General features: G+C 36.2%; 1 protein-coding gene across 6 annotated transcripts in view; it reads left to right on the forward strand.

Moving 5' to 3' along the window:
- The window catches only part of CIP111 (Cam interacting protein 111), a 52,524-nt gene extending 43,379 nt beyond the window's left edge, over positions 1-9,145 (forward strand). For 3 of the 6 annotated variants that reach the window (XM_088952956.1, XM_088952957.1, XM_088952958.1), the window contains 6 exons: positions 3,540-4,042; positions 4,625-5,051; positions 5,442-5,522; positions 5,638-5,828; positions 5,910-6,097; positions 6,213-6,558. In XM_088952956.1, coding sequence (XP_088809082.1) covers positions 3,540-4,042; positions 4,625-5,051; positions 5,442-5,522; positions 5,638-5,828; positions 5,910-6,097; positions 6,213-6,285 — 1,463 coding nt within the window. In that variant the 3' untranslated portion in view covers positions 6,286-6,558. Of the gene's footprint in view, positions 1-3,539; positions 4,043-4,624; positions 5,052-5,441; positions 5,523-5,637; positions 5,829-5,909; positions 6,098-6,212; positions 6,559-8,756 lie in introns of those variants that run through there. The other 3 variants (XM_088952959.1, XM_088952960.1, XM_088952961.1) reach the window with 2 other exon arrangements.
- The last annotated feature ends 3,626 nt before the right edge of the window (positions 9,146-12,771 follow it).

Below are 12,771 nucleotides of genomic sequence, written 5' to 3' on the forward strand. Positions count from 1 at the left end.
TTATGTACATATATATCATACATGGACTAAAAATAGGGTAAAATCACTTTCCTATATATATATATATATCCTTTTAATATATCTTTATTTAATTTTATTGACAACTTTGTAAAAATAGAAATAATCTTACGATTTTTAAAACATTGCTTTAAAATGCTTGTTTGTTGGAAAAAAGGGGCACTTATCTCTAGGGGATAGGATTACCTTAATTAGATCAATCCTAGCAAGCCTTCTAGTGTATTATTTGTCAATTTTTAGGATCCCAAAAGGTGCTAGTCAAAATTGGAGAAGTTGATGAGAGATTTTTTGTGGGAACTAGGGAAAGAAAAGAGGGATCATAGGATTGGTTGGGAAGTGGTTAACAAAAGTAAAAATCTAGGGGGTTTAGGGTTGGGAAACATCCAAAGGAGGAACTTAGCTTTGTTGGAAAAGTGGTTATGGTCAAAAGTGATCGTTAGTATTCATGGGTTCTTGGACAATGGGTGGGATGCTGGAGTATTGGTTGGGGAACTTGTGCTTCTTTGTGGAAGGTCATCCATGCAGTGCTACCGTTATTTCTCCCCTTTGTTAAGTATGATCTCTATTGTGGGGATTGTATCAAATTTTGGGAACATGTTTTCCTGGGAGCCTCCCCTCAAAGGACCAATTTCCCTCTTTATCTTCTCTGTCCTATTTGCATATGAACCGATCTCTAAATTTCTGGTTCCTTTGAACTCGCGAAATGGTTTTAATTGGGATTTTAGCTTTTGAAGGGGAATAAGGGATTCCAATATTCCTAATGTGCTTACCTTAATTCAAACCTTTGAAGAAGTATCCCTTGATCCTTCCAAATCTGATGACCGGATTTGGACTTGCTCTTCCTTGGGTTTGTTTTCCTGTGCCTCATTTTTTAAAGCCCTATCTCAACCTTCAACTAATTTTTTAAGCCCTTTCCCTGCTAAAGAGGTATTGTATAAGCCTATCCCACATTGGATTGTGGACTTTTTTAGGAAGTTGTCCTTAAGTAGATACCTGTGATATGCTCCAAAGAAAGAGACCAAACTGGTGCATTGATTGCATTCTATATAAGGCTGATGGTGAAAATTGCTACCATTTACTAATATCCTGTCCTTTTGTTGTCTAAATTTTGGAATGGTGTTTCTCTTTGTTTAGGTTCAGGTGGAATCTCCTGGCTGATGTTCCTAACCTCTTTGCTACAACAACCCTTGCATGGCTAAAGTAAAGGGGAAGACTCAGAACCTCTTTTATACAACAACCTTTGCATGGCCAAAGAAAAGGGGGGAGACTCATGTGGAGATGTGTAAGGACGACAATGCTTTAGAGAATATGGGAGTATAGGAACTCAAGAATTTTCTTTGAAAAGGAGAGAAGCAAGGAGGCTCTAATTGAGTGTATTATGATTAGACTGGTCCACTGGTTGAAGTCATTGGAAACATTCTCATCCATTACAGTAGATGATATGATATTTAGAAACTGGAAGTGGCTGACTCATCCCACAATAAGAGTATCACAACTCCTTTATGGTCTCCACCGAATACAGGGTTCATTAAACTCAACTTTGATGGAAGTAGTCCTGGAAACCCTGATCTGTCAAGAGGGAAAGATAATTGCTCTATATTAAGGCCCAACGGGTGAAGGGGATTCTCTTAGGGCTGAGGTCATGGCAATGATGGAAGAAGTACAACAAGGCTCTTGAACACTGGGAAAGTAACCATTGAAGGAGAATAAGAACTGGTAATAGGGTGGTTACAAAATGAAGGAATGGATATGAAATTACAACAATGAGAAGAAGTTTAAATGGTTGACAAATGATATGGAAGTGAGAACACAATGGGTTAAAAGAATGTTAATTCCTTTGCAAATGCTTTTGGGAAAGCAATGGGTGGGGAGAGGAAGTATGTTTTGGGCACAGTTGTAAAAATAAAATTGCTTGGAGAAAGATAAGAGAGTTTATAGAAGTAAATATAAAAGATTGTTATGAAATAAATAAATCGGTGTTCATATTGTCATTGATTTTTAAGTTTACTATAAACTATGGGAGATTAGGAACATGTTCCATGATGCTTTTGAGGAGTTGGTTTGTCTGCTATTCCATAGGACTCCATGCTGGTTCCTTGCCTTTCTTACCATAAAGTAATTTTCAACCCGTGTTGCATTACCATGGAGCATGTAGGCATTGACTTAAAGCCTATTTGGTCTAAGAAACAAGACTGTCATCTACATCTGAAAATAAACAGTAAACAGAGCAAATTTGAGGATTTTCTTGTAACCTTAATAAAATTTTGGGAAAATTCCCGATTACTGCCCTGTACTTTGGGCCTAGTGCCACTATGGTCCCCAAGCTTTAAAACGCGACAATTCAGTACCCAAACTTTCAAAACATGCCAATCCAGTACCTGTCGTTAAGTGGCATTTGAAAAGACACAAATGCCCTTCGAGTGATATCTAATTTCTTTATCAATCATCCAAACGTTGGAAAAAAATTGACTAGTCCCACTGAGACGTGACCCCAACTTTCTTGGAGAAAGATAAGATTGTTATGAAAGATTGCTTAGAGAAAGATAAGAGAGTTTATAGAAGTAAATATAAAAGAATGTTATGAAATAAATAAATTGGTGTTCATATTGTCATTGATTTTTAAGTTTACTATAAACTATGGGAGATTAGGAACATGTTCCATGATGCGTTTTGATGAGTTGGTTTGTCTACTATTCCACAGGACTCCATGCTGGTTCCTTGCCTTTCTTACCATAAAGTAATTTTCAACCCGTGTTGCATTACCATGGAGCATGTAGACATTGACTTAAAGCCTATTTGGTCTAAGAAACAAGATTGTCATCTACAACTGAAAATAAACAGTAAACAGAGCAAATTTGAGGATTTTCTTGTAACCTTGATAAAATTTTGGGAAAATTCCCAATTACTACCCTGTACTTTGGGCCTAGTGCCACTATGGTCCCCAAACTTTAAAACGCGACAATTCAGTACCCAAACTTTCAAAACATGCCAATCCAGTACTTGTCGTTAAGTGGCATTTGAAAAGACACAAATGCCCTTCGAGTGTCATCTAATTTCTTTATCAATCATCCAAACGTTGGAAAAAAATTGACTAGTCCCACTGAGACGTGACCCCAACTTTCTTGAATAGAAGAGGCAAGGATTTGGGACTTTTTTTATCATTGTTTGGATGGTTAATAAAGAGAAGGCACTCAAAAGCGCATTTGTGTCTTTTCAAATGCCACAAAGTACAGGGTACTAATGGCTGGTTAATGGACTGGTTAACGGAAGGTACTGGACTGGCATGTTTTGAAAGTTCGGGTACATTTTACAGTTTGGGGACCAAAGTGGCACTAGGCCCAAAGTACAGGGTACTAATCGGAAATTTTCCCTAAAATTTTTTATTTTTGCATGATGAGACTTTCAAAAAGGAAATATAAAATTAAATGAAGGCTCTGTGTAATTGTCTTTGTCAGTTGTCTTCTTCAAGAACCTTTATTGGGTGTGGGATTAGAACACTTCACTAAAAAGCTAATTTTCAGGTGTTCCATCTCCTAAGCAGAGGCTGGATATTCTACGTACTATTCTCAATGAAATGGAGCACTCCCTTGTAGATATGCAAATTCAACATCTAGCCTCAACAACTCATGGTTTTGTTGGTGCTGATCTGGCTGCACTCTGCAATGAGGCAGCATTGATTTGTCTCAGGCGTTATGTTAAGTTCAAGAAATCTTGTGACTCATCTGCAATGTCAGAGAATGATGCTCAATGCAAGGAAGCAGGTCTTTTATTTGGTGATTGCTCAGATGCTAAAGTGTTAGTATCTGATCCCTCTGGAACCATGCAGACCCAAATTTCCACCAATATTGTAGATTGTTCATCTTCGCTCTCAGATATGACCGCCTTTTCAGAGATTAACCGATCTTCTGACTTTAGGTCAACAGTTCAAAAATGTACAGATGTCCAGGAAGAATCTTTGCTTAAAGTGGATTTTACAGATTTTGAAAAAGCTAAGATGAAAGTAAGACCAAGTGCCATGAGAGAGGTATTATTCTTGTTAACACTTGCATTTCTCTGTTAATAATTTATTTTAGAAAAAATATTTGATGGAACTGGTATAATTAACCACAATCTGACAACAATTTCTAACTTGGTAAAAATGAAATGAAGTCCTAAATTTTGAAAGTTCTCAATGGAACTGGTATACTTTGAACCTTGCTAAACACAACGGAATTTCAAAACAGGATTCATGTAGTTGACCTATATAGTTGGGATTAGGCTTAGATATGATGTTAATGATGATCACTCTACTTGAATGTCAGACCAAGTAATACATATTCATCTATCTCCCCAGATTCTGTCTTTCAGCCAGAAGGTCAAGATAGTTTTGGCCACCTGATGTTTTACACTACATTCTGTCTGATTGACCAACCAGATTTGACAGTGCAGATTTATGAATTGGTTACTGAATGTGATATTTGGGGTATTGGATCCATAGAGGATGATGTACCTTTTATCCATCATGCAACTCCCTCCTGGTGTGCCTCAAATCTATCATTCAACTCCCTCCTGGTGTATCAAAGAGAACATTGAAATATTCCTGATGATTTTGTATCTTAATTGGCAGGTTATACTTGAAGTTCCAAAGGTTAGATGGGATGATGTTGGGGGTCAGAATGAGGTTAAAAAACAACTCATGGAAGCAGTAGAGTGGCCCCAAAAGTATCAGGATGCTTTCAAGCGTATTGGCACTCGCCCACCCACAGGGGTGTTGATGTTTGGTCCTCCAGGTTGCAGCAAGACCCTTATGGCCCGAGCGGTAGCTTCTGAAGCAGGACTGAACTTCCTTGCTGTGAAAGGTCCAGAACTTTTCAGTAAATGGGTTGGTGAATCTGAGAAGGCCGTAAGGTCTCTGTTTGCCAAAGCCAGGTCCAATGCTCCATCAATTATATTTTTTGATGAAATAGACAGCCTTGCCATCATCCGCGGACAGGAAGGTGATAGAGTTTCTGTTGCTGATAGGGTTATGAGCCAACTCCTTGTTGAGTTGGATGGTAAGGCCATACCTGTCTATCTACTCTATATGTTTGTATTTTAATTTCCATGCAAAACTGCATAGACAAAGCTTATAAAAAAAAACTGTGCCAACATATTTTTTATGAATTTTATTTTACTATAATTTACTGATAGTGTGATAGATGTGGACAAACTTCAAAGATTAAAGAAACTTTATTAGTAAGAAAGAAAGTCAAAACTCAGTTTCCAGGGAGATACTCTTGAAAAAGGGTTTAATTGCCATATTTGTATGGGAGGCATCAAAATCCAGTACTTGCATTTCTCCTCTTCATCTGATAGATGCCGATGCATTAAATCTTTTAGGATTAATAATTTATGTGTCACATTTTGTCCCTAATGAACTAAACAGTTTTTTTCTTTCTTTTCAGGCTTGCATGAAAGAGTTGATGTTACTGTTATTGCAGCTACCAATCGTCCAGACAAAATTGATCCAGCCCTCCTAAGACCAGGTAACCCAGAACAACCCCCCCACCCCAAAAGAAAAAAAAAACACCTTAAAAGAATGAGAAAAAAAAGTCCCTAAAGTTGACAACCTGCCTAATTGTTGATTGATATTTTGGACAGGGCGTTTTGATCGGCTATTGTATGTAGGACCTCCAAATGAAATTGACAGGGAAGATATATTCCGCATACATATGCGTAGAATGCCTTGCAGCTCAGATATTAGCACGAGGGAGCTTGCTCATCTCACTGATGGATGTACTGGGGCAGATATATCATTAATCTGTCGTGAAGCAGCCATTGCAGCCATTGATGTCTGTTGACTTCCTATCACAGTTATGTGCACTATTTTTTGAAATACCGAGTTATTGATCCATAAATTTCAAAATTGTCAGGAAAATTTGGATGCCTCAGAAATATCAATGGAACATTTCAAGACTGGAATTGCACGAGTACAGCCATCAGAGGTTCAGTCATACCAAGAGTTCTCATTGAAGTTCCAGAGACTTGTCCACAGCAAATTGCTAGCAGATGACATAGGGCACCAACACAAATCGAGCATATCCAAGTGGACTGTATTACGGTATCCATATCTCTCTGTTTTTCATTACATTCTTGGTTATATTGATTAGTTCTGCAAATATATCCTTTTCTTTCTAGAATTTCATAGTAAAAGTAATTAAGTTCAATTTATGAAGCAGGAGTAAACTGAAATCTTTGATGCTATTGCCTTTTCAACTTCCAGCTGTTCTTGCATCATCAAAAGCTTAAGAGTGGCAGTTTTTTTCTTTCTTTTTTTCTTTCACTGTATATATCTCCAAGTTCTTTATTTGCAGTATCTAGAGAATTTGTTCTTCATTCGGTGCAGCAGCAGATTGTACATTTAATCCCCCAAGGGATTCAAATCCAATGGGTGGATTAATCACCCATGAGTTATAGCAAAAGATGTTTATATTGTTTAACTTAAAAGCATAGGAACATAAGGTTGATATTATGTAAATAGAAATTTTGGCTGATGCAAGTAGACCATCATCTTTTAATTAAGATGCCAAAACTTCAAATTTCTGAATGTTTATCTATTTTTATGTTTTTTTAGGCAATAAGGGTAATTTGATCATATTACATGTTTGTAGGATCTGGCTATAGAGTTTGACGTGTCTAATCAAAATGTTCAAATCATCTGAAATGAAAAGAGTATCAGAAATGCAATTTTAAGAGACACAGGGATATATAGGTTATATAAATACTACATATAATATATTTCACAAATATTAATTCACTTGCATTTGATGGTTTGATGTCCTCTTTTTAAATTTTTAAAATAAATGACTAGGGTTCAAGTCTCTTAACTTGCATTTTTCTTTAAAATATGTGTGTATTAAAGTAATAAGTACATTAAAGCGGCACAAATAAATGTAAACAGAAAGGCTTCTAGCCATGAACATTTTGAAGTTTCAATCCATGTTATGACTCCATTAGTTTTCATAAAACCAGGACTGGTTCACCAGTCTTTTAGTTAAATTGGTTTTTCAGCTGGTTTTGGCTGATTTTTCATGGTTTTCAATATATGACTGAACCAGCCATTGGTTTTTCTGGTCCGGTTTTTAAACAATAAAATTATAAAAAGTATAGTGGAAGACCTGCCTTTCTAATTGACAGCCCAGGTTTGAATATTCTTAATAGCAGTTTTTATTACACAAAATAGGTGTACCAGATACATCGTAAAATCATTGTATTGGTTTGTATCAATTGTTATAGACTCGATTCCTTTTGATGTTTTAGGCACATCAGTTGATACCATGGATATGGGTGGAATGGGATTGTGTTTTGGCCGTTCCACCTGTGCAATGTATTTGAAAGCCCATAGGTTGATGGCTTGATACATATGGATACTTCAAACCATGTGTCTACTCAGTTGTGTAAAATTTTAGAGTTACTATTCAAGTACAAGATTTAAAGTATCGTAAACACAGATACATTGTGGATATGCATGGACAAAGTGGAAAGTTAAGATATAAATAAATACACTAGGAAAATTCAAATAAATCATATTTAAATCAAGAAAATTATTAATTTAAATGAATGTTAAATTATTTTATTTATTTTTTAAATTTGGTTAATTGTGTACAAATAAGAAAGTTGATAAAGTGTATTAGAAAGTTTGCAAAGTTCAAAGTACTGATATCCTAAATATAGATAGTAACATTTTAATAGGTTTATACTTTAAATAAACATGTAAAGATGAATATTTCTTAGGAAAAAAAGAGTATTGACAAATTGACACGCTCAATACTCAATGTTTAAGTATTGTATATCGATACTTTGAACCTTGAAAGTTAAAGCACATGTCGTTTTGACAAATTGTAATACTATGGTTTGTTGGAAGAATCTCACTTTCATGCGGTGACCTGTAATTAAGTCATAATATTTGAATTTGTGTATGTAATTTTTAGCAATACTAGCTAATGGGGTAAATTCAAATTTGAGTGTATGGATTTGTAACAATTAATATTAGCTTCCAGTGGCTGAGTATGGGGTTTGTGATGGTTGAGTATCATTTGTAATATTCAAATAAAGTTGTAATAGTTGATTATGAATTTCTATCAGTTTAATATGGTTTGCAATGGCTGAGTATAAGTTTGTATCAGTTGAGTATGGCTTGTAATGATTCATCATGGATTAGTTATAGTTTTCTACCAATAGTCTCAATTTATAATGGTTGAGTATTAGTTCTTAACAATGGCGTATAATGGTTTTGTAAAGGCTTTCATGATTTTGTAATTGTTCAGTATGGATTTTATAATTGTTAAAAATGGCTTAACGGTTGAGTATGAATCTGTAATTGTTCGTGATAGTTGAATATAGTTTGAAATGGTTGAATACGTGTAACAGTTTGGAATGGTTGAAATTCAGTCCGTAGCAATCAAGCATCGATTGAAATACATCAAAGCAGACTAATATGCAGTGTTACAAGCCTAATATGTGATGGTTATAGTGGAAAAATGCTCAAATGCCTTCAAATTAAATCATCACATGCAAATATCTATTTTAATTGAAAACTTCTACTTGTAATTCCAATCATCAACAATTACTTACCTTTAGTCATACGAATTATACTAGTCTAAATGCCTGATATAAGTTCAAATTTTCAGTTGATCTTACAAGTTAAATCACTAAGCTCTGAGACAAAATTGTGTAATTGGTTTGAAGTTGCTATATAATTGGTTTAATTGTCCTTGTAGGAGTTTCCTTTTATTTGCTTTAGTAATCCGAGAGAGTTGAAGGGTACCGGTATCAGCTACTTTGTTAAGTACCTAATATCTTGGAGCTTGGATCTCTAGAAAGCAAAAAGTTATGTGAACACGACATCCAATCACACATCAAGAATATCTCCTTCCCACACATGTACAAGAATATCTCCTTCTGTACATGTATGCTAAATTGATGTGAAGATGTTTTCAATGTGCAACTGCATGCTGTGTTCTTGGACTGTTTGCACAGTTTTTGCTTGCAAGTGATCCTGTTTCAATATCTCCTTCCCACACATGTGCAGGGAGAGGCAATGATCATACGGGTTCGTTTGATTACAGTTGAAGTGATTGAATGAATGATTGGCTTGTTTTGCATTTTAGTGAATAAGCTTTTAAGTTTGTTCTTTTTATGTTGATTACCATACCCGCTGAATACTTCATTATTCTTCATCTTCAACCACTATCAAATGGCCCATCAGATTTATTAAGTTTAAGGTGTCATTTGATAAGTGTTGAATCAGCTGAATTGAATTAGGTATTGTTTTGGATTTACGGGACCTAAAGTAGTCATCCCAATATGCCATTCAACCATTAAGGAGTTCAACCCCCTACTTAAGTGTTTATCCAGTGAAAGATGAACCAATAAGCAATTTGATTCAGCCGATAAGTCGTCATCAAATGGCCCCTAATAGAAGGGTAAACTGGGACGATATAGAGATAGATGCTTCCTTGCTTTGAGTGGACAAGTTTGGGATTTTGACAATCACAATATATATATACAGTGATTTTTCTTTTTTATTTTTTTATGCTGGTCTCTGCAATCAAACAAAGGTCTTGGATTCTCGGGGAAGGCATTTGGATGCTCAAGTCAGTAATAGGTGAAGAGGTTGGCCGAACCCAATTATCTAGAACGAATTGGTCCAAGCCGAGCAGGGTTGATGAAGAGAACAAGATGGGTAGAGAGTTGGAAAATTCAAAGAAAGAGGATATCTCAAGGGGAGATGCCTTTAAATAACCATGTGTAGTAGAGCTGTTCACGGGTCGGGTTGGGTCAGTTTACTGGGGTTTTCCCAACTGACCCGACCTGGTCGGGTTACTTGAGATGGAAACTGAAACCGACTCAGTGTTAAGCAAAACCGATCTGGTCGGTTTGAGTCGGGTTGGATCGATTTGGGTCGGTTTCGGTTTTGCTACTATACTAAAAGGGCATAGAAAGGAAGTATCTATTTTGAAAACTGAAGTTTTTAAGATATTTTCTGAAAATATATTTAAAAAGTTAGAATTATAATAGAAGACAAAAGTTATCAAGAAAATAGAAAGTCAAATTGTTTTATAGAAAGAAGGATAAAATTTGTATAATTCAAGAAACTTTCTAAGTTCTAATCTAAGTAAAAAATGACACCTAATTCTAATTGTAATTGCCTAATTGGTTGCCTATTTAGTGTAAAAGATTAGAAACTAGGATAGAGACAACTTAGTTAAATAGAAAGTAGAAGAATAGGTTAGGTTGTAATCAGGAATTAGGATAGAGGCAACTTAGTTAAGTAGGAACTAAAGTTTGGGTCGATTTTGGTTTTCACACAAGAAAATCAAAACCGATTCGAACCATCGGTTTATAAATTTGTATAATTCGAAACCGACTGATATTTATGAAAACCCGGCCAACTCAGGTTGGGTCACTCCGGGTTGGTCGGTTTGATCGGATTGGGCCTTCTTATGAATAGCCTGATGTGTAGTAGTTCAGTGGGCTATGTTTCGTATTCTGCATGTCTTTATATCGGAGAGACCGAGGTCTGTGATCTCTGGGATGAGCTGTGACTTATCCGCTTGGGGTCTTCACTAGAAGATGCAATTTCCTACTCTAGCGCCGACTCAAAACAGCTGGCATGGCTGAGGTCGTCGGAATCCATGTGGTGAGCATTGGTGGTCAGGATGTGACCCTAACAGTTTTTTATCCTGATAATTGACATATCATAATCCATGTGATTAGCATAATCCAATATGATATGCACATGCAATATGATACGTATCATACTTTAAACTTTGCGAAGTATGCCACTCGGGCTAACAACTATAGTCTAATGACTAAGCAATCCAGCAAACTTCACATCGCTGGGTCTCCAAATTGTTCTTGTACTGTATTAATGGAATAAAAGGTCTAAAAACACAATTCTACGTGTTGTAGGTAAGCTCTTTTATTATTAGTCAACTAAGCTGCAGGTTATCCAAGGATTAGACTATACGAGTTAAGCGAAGCCAAGCCAAGCCAAATATTAGACTATACGAGCTCTATTCAACTCAAGTTTGAATCCATCAATGTATATTATAATGTTTAATTAGGCTTAACAAGTTTCATGAGCCAAATTTCACTGAACTCAAACACAGCTTCATTAGAAAATGAACCTATATATTATGCATAAATTCCACTCAAAGCTCAAATTAGATTGGCTTGAATCAAGCTTTTCTCGAGCTAAGCTTATGTGGGCATGAGTTCCACTCCTAGATGAGAGGTGTTTTATGTGTAATCAGCAAAACCCATCGCCATTTAATTAACCCTAAAACCTTGTACTGAAAAAAGTGAAACAAAAGAACCAAGGAGTATCTTACAAATAAAACTTCAAAATGTAGAAGTTTTAACCTTGAATGGAAGCTTAGGGACTGATATTTAGGGAAGCTGACTGGACTAACCGTCCTATCTGGAAAAAAAATGATAAAATCAGCATGGTTTTTAAAACCAACCCGGTGACCGAACCGGTCAGGGGTCCAGTTACTGAGTCAAACGGTCTAACCGTTCGAATCAAACGCTCGGCCCGTTCTGACAAAAAAAATAAAAAATAGCCAAAATCATTCAAATGGTTTGAACAATTAACTGCCTCGTTCAACGGTTCGCTGACCAGAATCAACGGTTTTGGGGGAAATCTGATTTTTGGGGAAAGTGGAACCAGTCGCCTGACCGGTTCCCAGGTTTTCTGGTCCGACCATCCGGTCTGATCCAGTTTTGAAAACCATGAAAACCAGTGTTGAGAAAACCAGCCAGCCTGCCATTCCAACCGATGAACCAGTCTTGATTTCATAAAATCAGTCAGTTTTTATTCATTTATTTTAGGTAACTTTTCAAGATGTATACTTTTGTCAGTTGCTTGCCTGCCTGATTTATAATTATAACATATCGAGCCATGGACTACTGTAACTTTGGGAGCACAAAAAGGTAAAGTCTCAGAAGGCAGGTGATTACCGATAGGCTTTTAGTGAGCACAAAAATTGAAGCCATGAATAGTCAACTCTCCTCATACAGTGAGTAGCAGGGTTTTCATTACAAGTCTTGGGCTTATATATACGTGTACAGTGTGTTTCCATGTTTGCTTGGTATTATTATGCTTCAAGACCAAGGAAAAATTCATGGAGTAAATATCAGTCTTACCCTATCAAAACTTCCAATGTTATGAACAAGCCTCCTGCATCCATACGGGGTGCAAGTGCAACCTTGCAAAGCACACTAGCTGGGTAGCTGATTTGGTAAATTTGACCTTATAAGAATAAGGCAGAGAGCCAGAACATCAATGGCTTCTGATGGAGGCATAGCTCTTAACTATTCTTGTTGTATCATCAGCTCAATTGGTTTTCAACTCGATGAAAATAACCATTACAGAAGTAAATCAAATTGATAACCTAATCCAAGAATCAATTATCAATTCTTGATCAAGAAGTTTATCTTTCTTTCAGGTTTCAGATGTTCAAACTAATCCAGATGGTGGATATTATAAGAATAGTTACGAGCTGTGTCTTTAAACTAGAAGTTTCGGGCTTGAAGCTAACAAAACAAGGCTTAGACACTCGGTGAGCACGGTCTTGAAATTGGCTTCCAAAACAACAAAGGAAATTCTCATCATGGAGTACGGAATAGACTGTTATAGTCTTGGGTCTAACGCATTTGGTAGTTGGCCTGAACCTCAGAATGACACTTAGAAATAACACAATTGATGATTAATGAAATGGCTCTACAATA

The sequence above is a fragment of the Nelumbo lutea genome, chromosome 7, assembly GCF_056320005.1.
Source record: "Nelumbo lutea isolate HS-2025 chromosome 7, American lotus-T2T, whole genome shotgun sequence".
NCBI classification, from domain to species: domain Eukaryota; kingdom Viridiplantae; phylum Streptophyta; class Magnoliopsida; order Proteales; family Nelumbonaceae; genus Nelumbo; species Nelumbo lutea.